Raw genomic sequence first — 13,608 nt, forward strand, 5'->3', positions numbered from 1 at the left:
CGCCACCATGGAAAACAACTAAACAACAAGTTGTGAGGTAAAGATTAAAGAACCCTCCTTGTGGCACCGCCGCTTTGGATAGAGCTGCAGAAACAGGAAGGGTCTTTTTTTTTCAAATTTTTTTTCTGAAGTTGAAAAGCTTCTCACTTCACATGGAGTTGGAGAATGTGGGGGGTTTAAGAGGTCCATGGCGGCAGACACCAGCGATGAAGGAAAAAATTAGGTATGGCGTAGAGGAAGAAAGAAAGGGGAGGAGAGAGAAAGGGGATGAGAGGAAGTGAGGAGAAAGAAAGAAAAAAAAGGGTTTATTTTATTTCGCAAATATGGACCGTTAGATTAGATTCTAATCGAACGATAATAAAATGGTAGGCAAAGGTAGGCCAAATGGGAGTAGGTATAATAACCTATCCCTTATTTTTATATATAACCCAATTTACATCAAAGCTTAATCTAGCATTAAAAAAAATGCTTAATCTAGCATTAAAAAAAAATGCTTAATCTAGCATTAAAAAAAAAAATGCTTAATCTAACATAGCCCATTGTTTACAAACTTCAGAAACGAGAGACTGGCTGGTATTCGTATTTATAATGTAATGGACCCAGACCGCCAAAAAAAACCATCCTACCCGGTTTCAAATGGGTCGCGCTTAGGATTAGACCTTCAGCCTTGTGCCCTTGTCCCTTCATTCATTCCTTTTCCATACTGTCTTCCTGAGATCTTTCACTGTCAGCCATGTCCAACAGGTAATTCTCAAACCATTATCTTTTCCGTTCCATTAATTTTCGCTTTTGATCGATCTCATCTCCTAGTTCTTCGTTTCTATATGGCTATTTCGTTTTTTCCTTTTTCCTTTTTTGTTTTTGATTCGCATAGACTTCGCGAAGAAAAGGAAAAAATAACGAGAATGTTTTTGTTGTGAGCCATTGTTTTTGGTACAGTGAGAAAATTGTAAATTGGTGATGATTGTGACATGGATTTGCTTGGGCATATATAATATTTGCTACTCTTGGTGTTCAATAACCCATACGAGGACTCTTAGCAGTCATGTTCTTAGGCCTCTTCTTAGGTTCAGATTGAACATGGTACTAATTATAAATTGATTCAAAACTTAATGTTATCAATTCCTTTTTCTGTTATGGTGGGAGTGGAAGCGGGATTGTTGGTGTCTAATTAATATATAAAATTTGAATTTTGAACTTAGGTTCAGATTATTTTGTTAATGCTAATGATTCGTTTGAAGTGACTCAGAAATTTTGTATGTGTGAGAAAGCTTAAATGCTTGTAAACATGAGGGTTTTGATGTGTACGACGTAGTCTCAATTTTTGTTGTTCTTCCATTGAATTTTTTTTTTCAGACTCTCTGATTTCTTGCTTTTGGAATTTATTTATTTACTTTAAATCTATGAATTCTCTTAGGGTTTGCAAGTTCTATGCCCGTGGAGCATGTCTGAAAGGGGACCAATGTGATTTTTCTCATGAGAGAAAGGATACTCCAGTTGATGTAACTCTAATTCTGATTTTCATACATTATTTAATGAGCAATGAATCTATTTATTTTTATTTTTTACTTTTGTTTCTTATCGGGAAAACAGATTTGCACGTATTATAAAAAAGGATTATGTGCTTATGGTAGTCGATGCAGATATAAGCATATCAAAGCTTCTCAAGATTCATCTTTGGCATCATCTTCATCAAATGGACGCCAATCTCTGGTTTCAGATTCTGTTGTGGCTCCTATTATTAAAGGAACATCTAGTTGGGTTCCAAAGGCTACAAAGTTGTCTTCATCTGACAAGCGTGCAAGGAGTTTACAAAATAAGCATCAGGACTCTTCGGGGAATGGTGGTGTTGGTGAATCCAGTACTAGTAGCAATATACCATCTAAACATTTATTTTGCGCTTTTGCTGCTGCTAAGTGTCCCTTAGGAGATAAATGTTCTCGTGTTCATGGAAATCAATGTTTATACTGTAGAAAATACTGCTTGCATCCTACTGATCGAAAGGAAAAAGAAAATCATTTGAGGACTTGTGAGAAAAAGGAAAAATACCTTCAGGCTTTGAAAGATAGTCAAGAAATAGAATGCAATGTTTGTCTGGAGCGTGTTCTTTCCAAACCTAAACCATCTGAATGTAAGTTTGGGCTGCTTCCGGAATGCGATCATGCCTTCTGTTTATCCTGCATCCGCAATTGGCGTAATAGTGCCCCAACCGCTGGAATGGACGTCAATAATAATGCTAGTACAGTGAGAACCTGCCCTGTTTGCCGCAAACTATCGTATTTTGTGATTCCAAGTGGTATTTGGTATTCTACAAAGGAAGAAAAACAGGAAATTACTGACAACTACAAGGCAAATTGCAAGTAATTTTTTATCTACTTACCTTCTTCTAACTTGACTGAAATTGATTTGTTACATGGTGACTAGTAATTTTGGGTTTTTGTTCAGTTATGATTGATTGATAATAGGTGTTTTAGAGGTGACTGGTTGGAAAAATATTCTCTCCTTCCTCCATTCCTGCATCCTATAACCCCACTCCCCCTTGCTGTCTCACACAATATTCACACACAAACAATTACAGCCTTGGATTCCTCACAGAATTATCACACAAAAAAGTAAAATGCACATAAGGAAATCTGTTTAGTATTATTAAGCAGGCAATTTTATGGATGACAAGAGTACACGAGGCTTTCCTCTTCAAGGAGTAACACTTCTTCGAGAATCTATTCTCAACCTTGTTTCTTCATAACTTACTGACTAGCTCTTATGGAAAACTTGTCTCCTTATTGCATTCAGTAACTGCCCATAACTGCTGAGGCAGAACTGATTTTGTAATAAATTGCTTACATGACACAATAACCACCCTACACCATACAATAACTACACCTTGTGGTTATCTATTTACATAATATCCTAATCATATCCTCCTATCTAGTATATTAATTTTGAACGGGAATGAAACTAGAAACATATGATGTAATCATTGTGATAAAGATACACAATGGATGCACTAATATATTAATGAATAAGAGGAGTTACACAGGAATAATGCATGATGGGGTACTTTGTCCCTTACACTAAACTATTCTATTTACAACAATCTTAGCACTCCTCTTCAAGTTGGAGCATATAAAGCATATATGCCAAGCTTGTTACTACCTTGAGATCGATCCCCAAACCTTTTGCACCATTTACTTTGTGAGATCATCCCATTGTAATTGGTGTTTCTGTTTAAATAGAAAACAGAACCAATGTGGTGAGTTCCCCTCCATACTCACAAATTTGAGTTTCACTCTCCTGGAGGTGGGAATCTCCTGTATTTCAAAAAAAAATTGCTTGAGAGATCCATCTTTATGGGTCTTCTCCATAAAAAATTGGCATCTCCACCTTCTTGGTCCAAGAACATCCTTCGATCACTTCTGTAGTAGAACCATCACCCTCATTTTGATTTGCTATCATGGGAAGACAACACCACATTTGCATTTTCATTTGGTTTACCTTGAGAAGATTCCTCCTCAGCCTTTTTGGACATCCCTTCCCTTCAACACAATATGTATCTCCTCAATTCCCTCCAATTGTCTCCCATACAACCCTAATCTTCTACTATCTTCGCTGGTTTCCCTCAAAGAATCAATTGCTTTTTTTGGTGCTTCAACTCTCCCTTCCAAAGAATCCATTCTTTTGGATCCAGCAGGTCGGAGCGAAATTGTTACAACCTTGGATTCCTCATAGAATTAATTACAGAAAAAGTAATTTACGTAGGTAAATTTGTTTAGTATTAAGCATAAAATATTATTGGATTACAAGAGTACAAGAAGCTTTCCTCTTCAAGGAGTGACTAACTCTTCATAACTAACTCTTCCCCATGTAAGACTTGTCTCCTTATTGCAATCAATAATTTCCCATAACTTTGATTTTGTAATAAAATGTCTGCATGACATAGTAACCACCTTACACCATACCATAACAACCCTTGTGGTTATTTATTTACATAATATCCTAATCATTATTATTGTATAACCGCCCTTGTGGTTATTTATCTACACAATATCCTAATCATAACTGCGTATCTAATATATTATCCACCCGCCATCTCAGTCGGCCTTTGAGTATACACTTTGAAAGGCTTTTGACCTCCAATATGTTTTTAAATATCAAATGCATGCACACACTGTAGCCCAATATATATTTATTGGATGTGTAGATGTGTTCGCTCTTCACACGTTCCTGTTGAGGAGGGCACTTTATGCTGATTTCAGTTAAATAGGAGATAATCTGTTTATTAAAGAGAGCTGACTCAATTTGTATTAGTAAGAGCTTAAAAGTTTTGATATTTTAATTTTGAACTTTCCTATTGTCTTTTTTTTTTTTCAGGTTGATTGATTGCAAGCATTTTAACTTTGGAAATGGGAACTGTCCATTTGGGACTACTTGTTTCTACAAGGTACTCAAGTTATCTCTTTTGTGTTTGTTGCTTTGTTTTATATTTTGTTTGGGCAAGGTTGATTATCATGGTTGTTGACAAATTTTAGTAACATAATTTTTTGATTGGCTAACAATGTGTCTCGAGACGGATTAGAGGAAAACAATTAGCAATTTAACATTATGGAGGGTTAGACCCGTTTTTCTTCCTATTTTCTATATGGCCCCCTTTTTAGTTTTTTCCCCTATATCTCCCTCTATTTCTTTCTTCACTTCTTTTCTATTTTTTGTTTTCTTGTTTATCTTTATTTTCACTTTGTTATTATTATTTTTTAATTGTTTAAAAATTAAAAAGAAAAATACAATAAAATAAAGTGAAAATAAAGATAAACAAGAAAACAAGAAATAAAGAGGAAAAAATAGAAAAGAAAGAAAAGAAGTGAAGAAAAAAATGAGAGGTAAAGAAAGAAATAGGGCTGTTGACGATGATGTTGATTTTTTTTTTTCATTTTTTATTGCTTTTTTAATTTCTAATTTCATATATAATATATATATATATATATATATATATATATATATATATATATATATATATGACAAAAGTATTTCTACAGCCACTTTAGATAAGCTTATCTACAGCTACCGTTTATAACTATGTTCTCCCGGGAGAACATAGTTATAATATTAAAAGTTGCTTTTTTTCTCTCTCCTCATTTACTTTTCAGAACCTGTCTGTTAACGTGGAGAGAGAGAAAAAAGCAACTTTTGCGTTATAACTATGTTCTCCCGGGAGAACATAGTTATAAATGGTAGCTGTAGATAAGCTTATCTAAAGTGGCTGCAGAAATATTTATCCCTATATATATAGGCTTTAATAATCTCATGTTACATGAGACGTCTTCTCTCCTACCATAGACACAACCATGTGGTGGGGCCCACTCACTTATAAAAAAAAGAGAGCAACACAGAAATCAATGGGTCTGTAGGAAAGAGAACTACTCTCCAATAACATGAGAGTAGTTTTTCCCATATAAATATATATATATATCAAAGTTATTAAATGCGGATTGCGGCATGTTGCAGCCAACCCCGAAAAACGCTATAAAGCACTTGAAAAAGGTATTTTGATATATTATAGAATTGTAAATAATCTGTACAAAGGGTTCTCTATTTATAGAGAATACTTGACCTAATTTTGACTTAATGGGCTTGGCCCAATACAACAAATAAATGACTAAATAATAACTAAATAATTATTATTTACAACACTCCCCCTCAAGCTGAGGAATAGATATTTATCATTCCCAGCTTGCTAGTAAGCTCTTGAAATCTGTCTGAAGAAAGTCCCTTTGTCAATACATCAGCTAATTGACGCCCAGTGGGAATGTATGGAGTGGTAATCAACCCGCTATCAAGTTTCTCTTTGATGAAATGGCGGTCGACCTCAATATGTTTAGTCCGATCATGTTGAACTGGATTATGAGCTATACAAATAGCGGACTTATTATCACATAGCAGCTTCATAGGTCCCTCACATTTTATTTTGAGGTCATCAAGTACAATTTTTAGCCACAGTAACTCACAAATGCCTTGAGCCATAGCTCGAAATTCAGCTTTTGCACTTGATCTGGGAACCATATCTTGTTTCTTACTTCTCCATGTCACCAAGTTACCACAAAGAAACATACAATAACCAGTGGTAGAACGACGGTCAGTCACAGATCCAGCATAATCAGCATCAGTGTAGACTTCTAAAGAGAGATGGCCATCACGCCGGAATAATAATCCTTTACCAGGAGTAGCTTTAAGATACTGAAGAATTCTCTCCACTGTCTGCATGTGTTTCTCCTTTGGATTGTGCATAAATTGACTGCCAACACTAACAACATAAGTTAAGTCTGGTCTAGTATGAGCCATATATCACTTTCCCAACTAGCTGTTGATATTGTCCTTTATCAACTGGAGGACTCTCCTCTTCATAGCCTATCTTGTGATTCTGCTCAATAGGAGTATTAGAGGGTTTATACCCAAGCTTTCCTGCTTCTTTGAGAAGATCAAGAACATATTTCCTCTGGCTGATAAAAATTTCTTTTTTTGAATGAGCTACTTCTATTCCTAGGAAATATCTCAGTTTCCCAAGGTCTTTAATTTCAAACTCAGATGCTAGTCTTGTTTGCAGAATATGTCTCTTCACAAAATCATCACCTGTGATAATAATATCATCAACATATACAAGGAGCACAGTGAGCTTCCCATCTTGGGAGTGCTTAAAGAAAAGAGTGTGATCTCCTTGACTTTGTATCCTAAAGTCATCATAACCTTAGTAAATCTTCCAAACCAGGCACGAGGTGACTGCTTCAATCCATACAAGGCCTTTTTTAATCTACAAACTTTATTTTCTCCATTCACAGAATCAAAACCAGGAGGGATTTCCATGTAGACTTCTTCTAACTCACCATTAAGGAAAGCATTCTTCACATCAAATTGATTTATATCCCAATTGTAATGAACAACAAGGGATAACAAGACTCTCACCGTATTCATCTTTGCAACTGGAGCAAAGGTTTCTTCATAATCAATGCCATAGGTCTGAGTGTAATCCTTGGCGACTAATCGAGCCTTATATCTCTCAAGAGTGCTATCAGAATTATACTTTAGGGCATAAACCCATCTGCACCCTACTGCTTTCTTTCCATTGGGTCTATCAATAACCTTCCATGTTTTATTTTTCTCCAATGCATTCATTTCCGCTTGCATGGCTTGAGCCCAATTCTCATCTTTCAATGCTTCATGTACTGATTTTGGGATTGAAACAGAATCTAGTGCTGAAACAAAGCTTTTGTGCTGCACAGAAAGATTAGTAGAAGAAACAAAATGGGAGATAGGATATTGAGTACAAGATCTTTTCCCTTTTCTTAGGGCAATAGGTAAGTTATCAGAAGCAGAAGCAATGGGTAAGTCATCAGAGGTATCAGAAGAAATAGGCAAATCATGAGAGGCAATAATATTAGAATCAGAAACAGGAAATTCAGGACTTACCAGTGGTTCAGACGATTGAGGTTGCTGGTGAGACAGTATGAGTTGTTTCCTCCTCTGATATACCAATTCAGGTGTCAAAATCTTTCGTATCTCAGGTGTATTTGAAGGTCCTGACACACCAGGAGCAGACACACTAGGAAAAGGTGTAGGAGTAGACAAGGACGATCCAGACTCGAAGAAGGAAGGGGATGAGTCTTCTGAAGAACTTCTCTCCCCTTGAAGATGAAGACCCAGGAAATAAGATTCAGATACTTGAAAGGTGACATCCATAGAAACAAAAAAATTTCGACTTGGTGGATGATAACACTTGTACCCTTTTTTATAAGGGGTATAACCAAGGAAGACACACTTAAGAGCCCTAATATCCAACTTACTCCGATGTTGTTTATGAACATAAACAAAGGCAACACATCCACACACTCTTGGTGGAAGGCTCTGCAATATGGGAACAGAAGGAAAGAAGGAAGTCATGGAATGAATAGGACTGATATTGTTAAGGACCCGTGAAGGTAAACGGTTGATCAAAAAGGTTGCAGCTAACACGGCTTCTCCCCAATAAGAACTAGGAACAGATGTCTGGAAAAGTAGTGCTCTAGCAACTTCAAGGAGGTGACGATTTTTCCTTTCAGCAACCCCGTTTTGTTGAGGGGTATCAACACATGTGAGCTCATGAATCATACCTCTGTCTGAAATGAATTGTGACAGGCGTTGGTTGACGTACTCAGTACCATTATCAGATCTTAGTCTCTTAATACACTTACCAAACTGAGTCTCAACCATGTGATGAAACCGAATAAATATCTCTGGTACTTCAAACTTGTCTTTCATCAAGTATATCCATGTTACTCGAGTACAATCGTCAATAAAAGAAACAAACCACCTTGCACCTGAAACACTATGCACTTTAGAAGGGCCCCAAACATCAGAATGGATAAGAGAAAAAGGTTGGCTGCTTTTAATAGTGCTAGAAGGAAATGACACTCTATGGTGTTTTGCAAATTCACAAACATCACAATGAAAGGTCTCAACCGACTGATTGAGAAACAGAGAAGGGAACATAGACTTCAATAGACTAAATGGTGGATGTCCCAGACGCTTGTGATGGAGCCAAATCATAGACTCTGCAGTAGAAGGATGACGTGTCATTAATAACTGATTTTTGCTATCATTTATAGCATGTTTTGGAAGGAGATGATACAACTCATTCTGTTCATTAGCAACTCCAATTGTCTTCTTCGTGGTAAGATCCTGAATAACACAATGAGAAGGAAAAAATGTGATAGAACAATTCAAATCAGTTGTAAGTTTTTGAGTGGAGATAAGATTAGTAGAAAGCTGAGGAACATAAAGAACATTCTTAAGAAACAAGGAAGGTTGAATTTGAATGTTACCAGAACCAATAACTGATTTATGGGATCCATCAGCTACGGATATAGTATGACTACCAACAGTAGGATGATAAGAACAAAACAACTCAGTACGACAAGCCATATGATCAATTGCACCAGAATCCAAAATCCATGAGGTTTTAAAATCAGTGCAAGAAGCAAGAAGAGATGTAGAACGTGTGTTCTTACAAGATAAGATCAAAGAACGGTCATATGGCTTACACATATTATCAATATCGGGTTTAAGCTGATCCATGGAGAGGAGACAAAAAACAAGCAGGAATTTTTTTTTTTGTGAACAGTACCCGATGAACAGTACCACGTGAACAGTGCGCGATGAACAGTATCGCGTGAACAGTGCTCGATGAACAGTACCGCGTATTTTTTTATTTTTTTTTTGAGCTGTTCTGGTCGTCTGATGAAAAAGAAACCTCCGTAGAATGATAGATCTAAGAAAACGGAGTGAAGCAGGGGTCCTCACGGTCCAAAAGGTCTCAGAATTTTTTTTTTTCCGGCGGCGGCTTTGTGGCGGCGAGAGGCAAATAGGGTTGGTTTTTTAAAGATGGTGATTTGCGGAAGGCGATCGCAATGGCCGCTATTGCGTTTCGGTGCAGCGCGGTGCGGTTTCTTGCGGTGAGGCACCGCAACGCCGGTACGGCGCGGCTCGCGACACTATTGCGGCACAATTAACTACTATGATATATATATATATATTTATATATATAGGGCTTATCGTTTCTCAAGCTGCTTGAGATAATTTTATTTCCGGCAACTAAATCATAACCGTACAAAGATGGATCAATGATAATAAAGTAAGAGAGAGAAAAAGAGAATCATAACCATTCAAAGGTGAATCAATTAATATAAGAAAATAAATAAACAAAACGACATAGTTTTGGAGTGGTCAGAGATATTTATCTCAAGTTGCCGGAGAAATGTTTTTCCCATATATATATATATATATATAGGAGAGAGATATTTTGACTCCAGAGTAAGAATTACAAGTCTTACTCTCCATCTTAACCGTTGATTTCCGCTCATCTAATGGTTATAGTTTAAGAAGTTATACTAATTAATTAATTATTAATTACTCTATAAATGACAACCGTTGATTGCCGTCATCAACCGCTGAGATGGGGAGTAAGTCTTTTGAATCTTACTCTGGAGTCAAAAGAACCCTCCCCATATATATATATATATATATATATATATATATATATATATATATTTTTTTTTTTTCATTTTTTTATCCTCTTTTTTTTTCCTCAATCTTTTTGTACTTTTTAATTTGGATTCATCTGCCACTGATTCTAACTAGTTTGAGATAAAGGTGGTGTTGATGATGAATTCTTTTAGCAATAAATTGCTCTCCCCTTCCTTCACATTTCACTTGTTGAATATTTATTAAATGTGTATGTCTCTTCTATTATTTCTACTATCACAACTTTTCTTTTGTTATTAGTCTAGGAAATTTGTTTCTTTTGCCCCTTTTGGGGGCTTGCATTCGTCCTCTCTCACTTGACTGAACTCTCACAATCTCAAAATGTCCTATCTCAGGCCATCAATCCCTCCCTGTTCTTCCTTGTATCTCACATCCGAGACCCAAGCCTCTACTTTTTGTTGTTCTCTGTTGCAGGGTGAGTGGTCCTCTCATTCTCTGTTCTAAAATTCAAGTTTGTAGTCAACCTCTCACTTGCTGTTTTGCTGTTCTTCTTTATCTGTCAATCTCTCAAAATGTTGTGTCTTTTATATTTGGAGTTGTTAACTTGCAACTTTAGATTATGTTGTTACGTTTTCAATGTGACCTTTTTATGCATTTTCAATTTAACCCCATAGTTTTTTCCAATCCTAGGCAGGATCTTGATTTTGAAAAACTTGTGATAAACATCCCTTTATGTGAAAAATTATATATAATGTCATGGGATAATGGGGTAGGGTTCTAAGTGAGGTTTGTGTAGGTTTTGTAAATTTCTACCTACAAGTGCTTGAAGAACTAAACCAAACTGATGAAACCAAATCAAATTATACAAAATAAAAAATTGTGCGAACAAGTTTCTGAACCAAACCATGAAAATATTTGTTATTATAAATAAAAAAATTAAAATCTTTTAGCGTGCAGCAATACAAGTGGTATTTTTGTGTTGCTGTAGTGCTACTGTTATTTTCATTAACTTGCTTGAGCACTTGTAACTATATATTAGGTACTATGATATGAACTTTGTTATTTCTAATTACTATATTTCATGTAATGTGTATTGTGTTACTTTAATTAGTAAAGCATTGGTAGAAATTGAAAAAGCAATGTACCAATGGTTTTGAAACCAAACCAAAGTGGATCACGATTAGTGGTTTGGTTGGCTCAGTTCCAGAAGTTCAGATGGTTAAATTTGGTTTTTAAAATTTGAGGTTTTGAGAAGGTTGGTTTGGTTAATGGTATAATATTAAAATCTTTTGCCTTTGAGCAAACCAAGTGATTTGTGTTTCCACGGCAATGCTAGTGTTATTGTGATGGATCTAAAACAATTGCAGCAGTTATCCAGTTTGCAATTGGGGGAGAGAGATAGTAGGGATTAGGTTGTTATCTTAGGAAGTTAGTTATCGTAGGATATCTTGTTTTTGAGTATGGATTAGGTTGTTATCTTAGAAAATTAGTTATTGTAAGATATCTTATTTTTGAATTTGTCCTTGCATCTAGTATTTAAGTAGGATGAACCTTGTTAAGGGGGTCTGTCCTCGGCCTAAGGCTGGGGCTTGGAGAAGGGGTCTCCAAAGCAAGGAAGCATGTTACTCTTATCGTTTTTCTTATTCTAATTCTGTAATTAATTTTTATCAATAAAATCTCCTTCCCTAGACCATTAGTTTAATCCCTATCATATTGTTTCTAACATGCATAACCGTTTGTAATTATGTATTAGACTATTAGGTACTACCCCTTATGAACTACATAATACATTTTGTGTTAGAATATATGAAAAATATCTCAAAATATCTTGATTGTATATTAGAATAATTTAGATTATCATGATTGATCTCTTAAGAGTAGTTTTTTTATTTCTTTATATTTCATAATTTGTTTCCTTATTTAATTAGGATTTAGACTCTAATATTAGTATTTAGTATAAATAGGGATTACTACTTTGTACAACATCGCCCGAGCATATCATATCACATCGCTTCCTTCATAACAAAACCAATATAGTTTTATTCGTTTTCCTTCCTCTGTACCCTACTCTGAAATTTCAACACTTTATGCTACATTTTTTGTCATGTATTGTTGTTCTTTGTATTATAATTAATAGAGTATTGGTAGGAATTGTAGAAGTAATGAATATGATTTGGAGCCGAACCAGATCAGGATGATGGTTTGTTTTGTTTGATTCCATTCGTTCCCATGATTTTAGAATTTTAAGGTTTGGTGGAGGTCAAATCACATAATCAGCACCATTATTTGGAACTTGAAGGGAAACGTGTAATAAATGATAAAATGCAAGAGAGTTGTGAAAAGAGAAGCATATTGGTATATAGTTTGGGAAAGGGGATAAAGTGATAAAAAATTAAAAGGAGGGCAAAATGGTCAATCAGCCAGAGTGGGTAATTTTTTCAAAACATGAAATTAAAAATAGAAAATAAATTAAGCATCAGTGTCTATGTCCATAAGTTTGAACTAAAGCTATAAAATATCTAAAATTAGTAGAAGAGACTACTCACATTTCGGATACATGTCAATTTGTATTTTGGTCCTTGACCATTTTTTTATTTAATTTTGGATGGTTTAGGTTTGTTACTCCTTTAATGACTTTGATATCTGTTACTTTCAGCATACAGTGAAGCCTGGCTCATACATGTGGATACATGACAGGCCACCTCCACAACGTAGGCCAAACAATTTTGATATGTATGACATGTTGGATATGCTCAGTGATTTTGATTTATCGACTGGAGAATTTTATTCCATTATGCGGGACTCAGAGTTTTTTGATGATATGGATCCATTGGAGATTATGACTATATCAGATACGCTGGCTAGTGGATCAGGTCCTTGTTTTGGTCCTTTTGATTCTGATGATGAGGACTTGGATATTTTTCAGATAGCTGCTTTGTCCGAGGCACTGGATTCTGGTGTGGATGATTTTGGCCCTGAAGATTTTGAAAATGAAGAATTGAATCCTATGGAGGCAGCTTTGTTTTCAATGATGATGCATTCTGATGTGGAAGAAGAAGACTCATGAAAGACTAGATTTACTTATTTTCATATTAAAACCATCTTTAATAATATTTGAAATAGTTTCCTTTGGAGTTATGGCACCTATGTTTTGTTTTAAAGAATATTGGCGAGGAACTTCTAGATTCTTATTCTAGTTTGTGAAATGTTGATGCCCGTCTCTATAGCTGGTATTGGCGATCGTATGCCATTTTGTATACTTTTACTAAAAGGATGCTATTGAAAGAGATTTGGCTTGAGGGTTTTGTTTGCTCTTGGCTCTTAATGCTCGTTGAGTTGTGATTGCACAACGGATGGCTTGTTATTGTTGGGCTTGAAGGAATTGTATGCACACGAGAATCCCTTGCCCTATTAAAAGAATAATTTGCATCCTCTTATGGTATTGTAATAATTTGACAAAAATAAGAAAGCTATTGTAAAATAAAGGGTAACAAGAACATAAAAGGAAAAATAGAGAATTAGGACAACGAGAAAGAAAGATTCTTTCATTGTATTGTATTGTCAATATGCAAGATATGTACATGGTCTCTATTAATAGAA

At 35.4% G+C, this 13,608-nt stretch overlaps 1 protein-coding gene across 1 annotated transcript; it reads left to right on the forward strand.

Moving 5' to 3' along the window:
* Window positions 1-623: 623 nt before the first annotated feature.
* On the forward strand, window positions 624-13,303 carry LOC133289139 (E3 ubiquitin-protein ligase makorin-like). Its single transcript, XM_061487008.1, has 5 exons — window positions 624-744; window positions 1,418-1,502; window positions 1,594-2,360; window positions 4,372-4,441; window positions 12,665-13,303. The coding sequence occupies exons 1-5, from the start codon at window positions 734-736 to the stop codon at window positions 13,073-13,075; spliced, it is 1,344 nt and encodes a 447-aa protein (XP_061342992.1). The 5' UTR covers window positions 624-733; the 3' UTR covers window positions 13,076-13,303.
* Window positions 13,304-13,608: the final 305 nt, after the last annotated feature.

Source organism: Gastrolobium bilobum, unplaced genomic scaffold, assembly GCF_033153095.1.
Source record: "Gastrolobium bilobum isolate Gb01-03AN ecotype WA unplaced genomic scaffold, APGP_CSIRO_Gbil_v1 utg36781, whole genome shotgun sequence".
Classification (NCBI taxonomy): Eukaryota; Viridiplantae; Streptophyta; class Magnoliopsida; order Fabales; family Fabaceae; genus Gastrolobium; species Gastrolobium bilobum.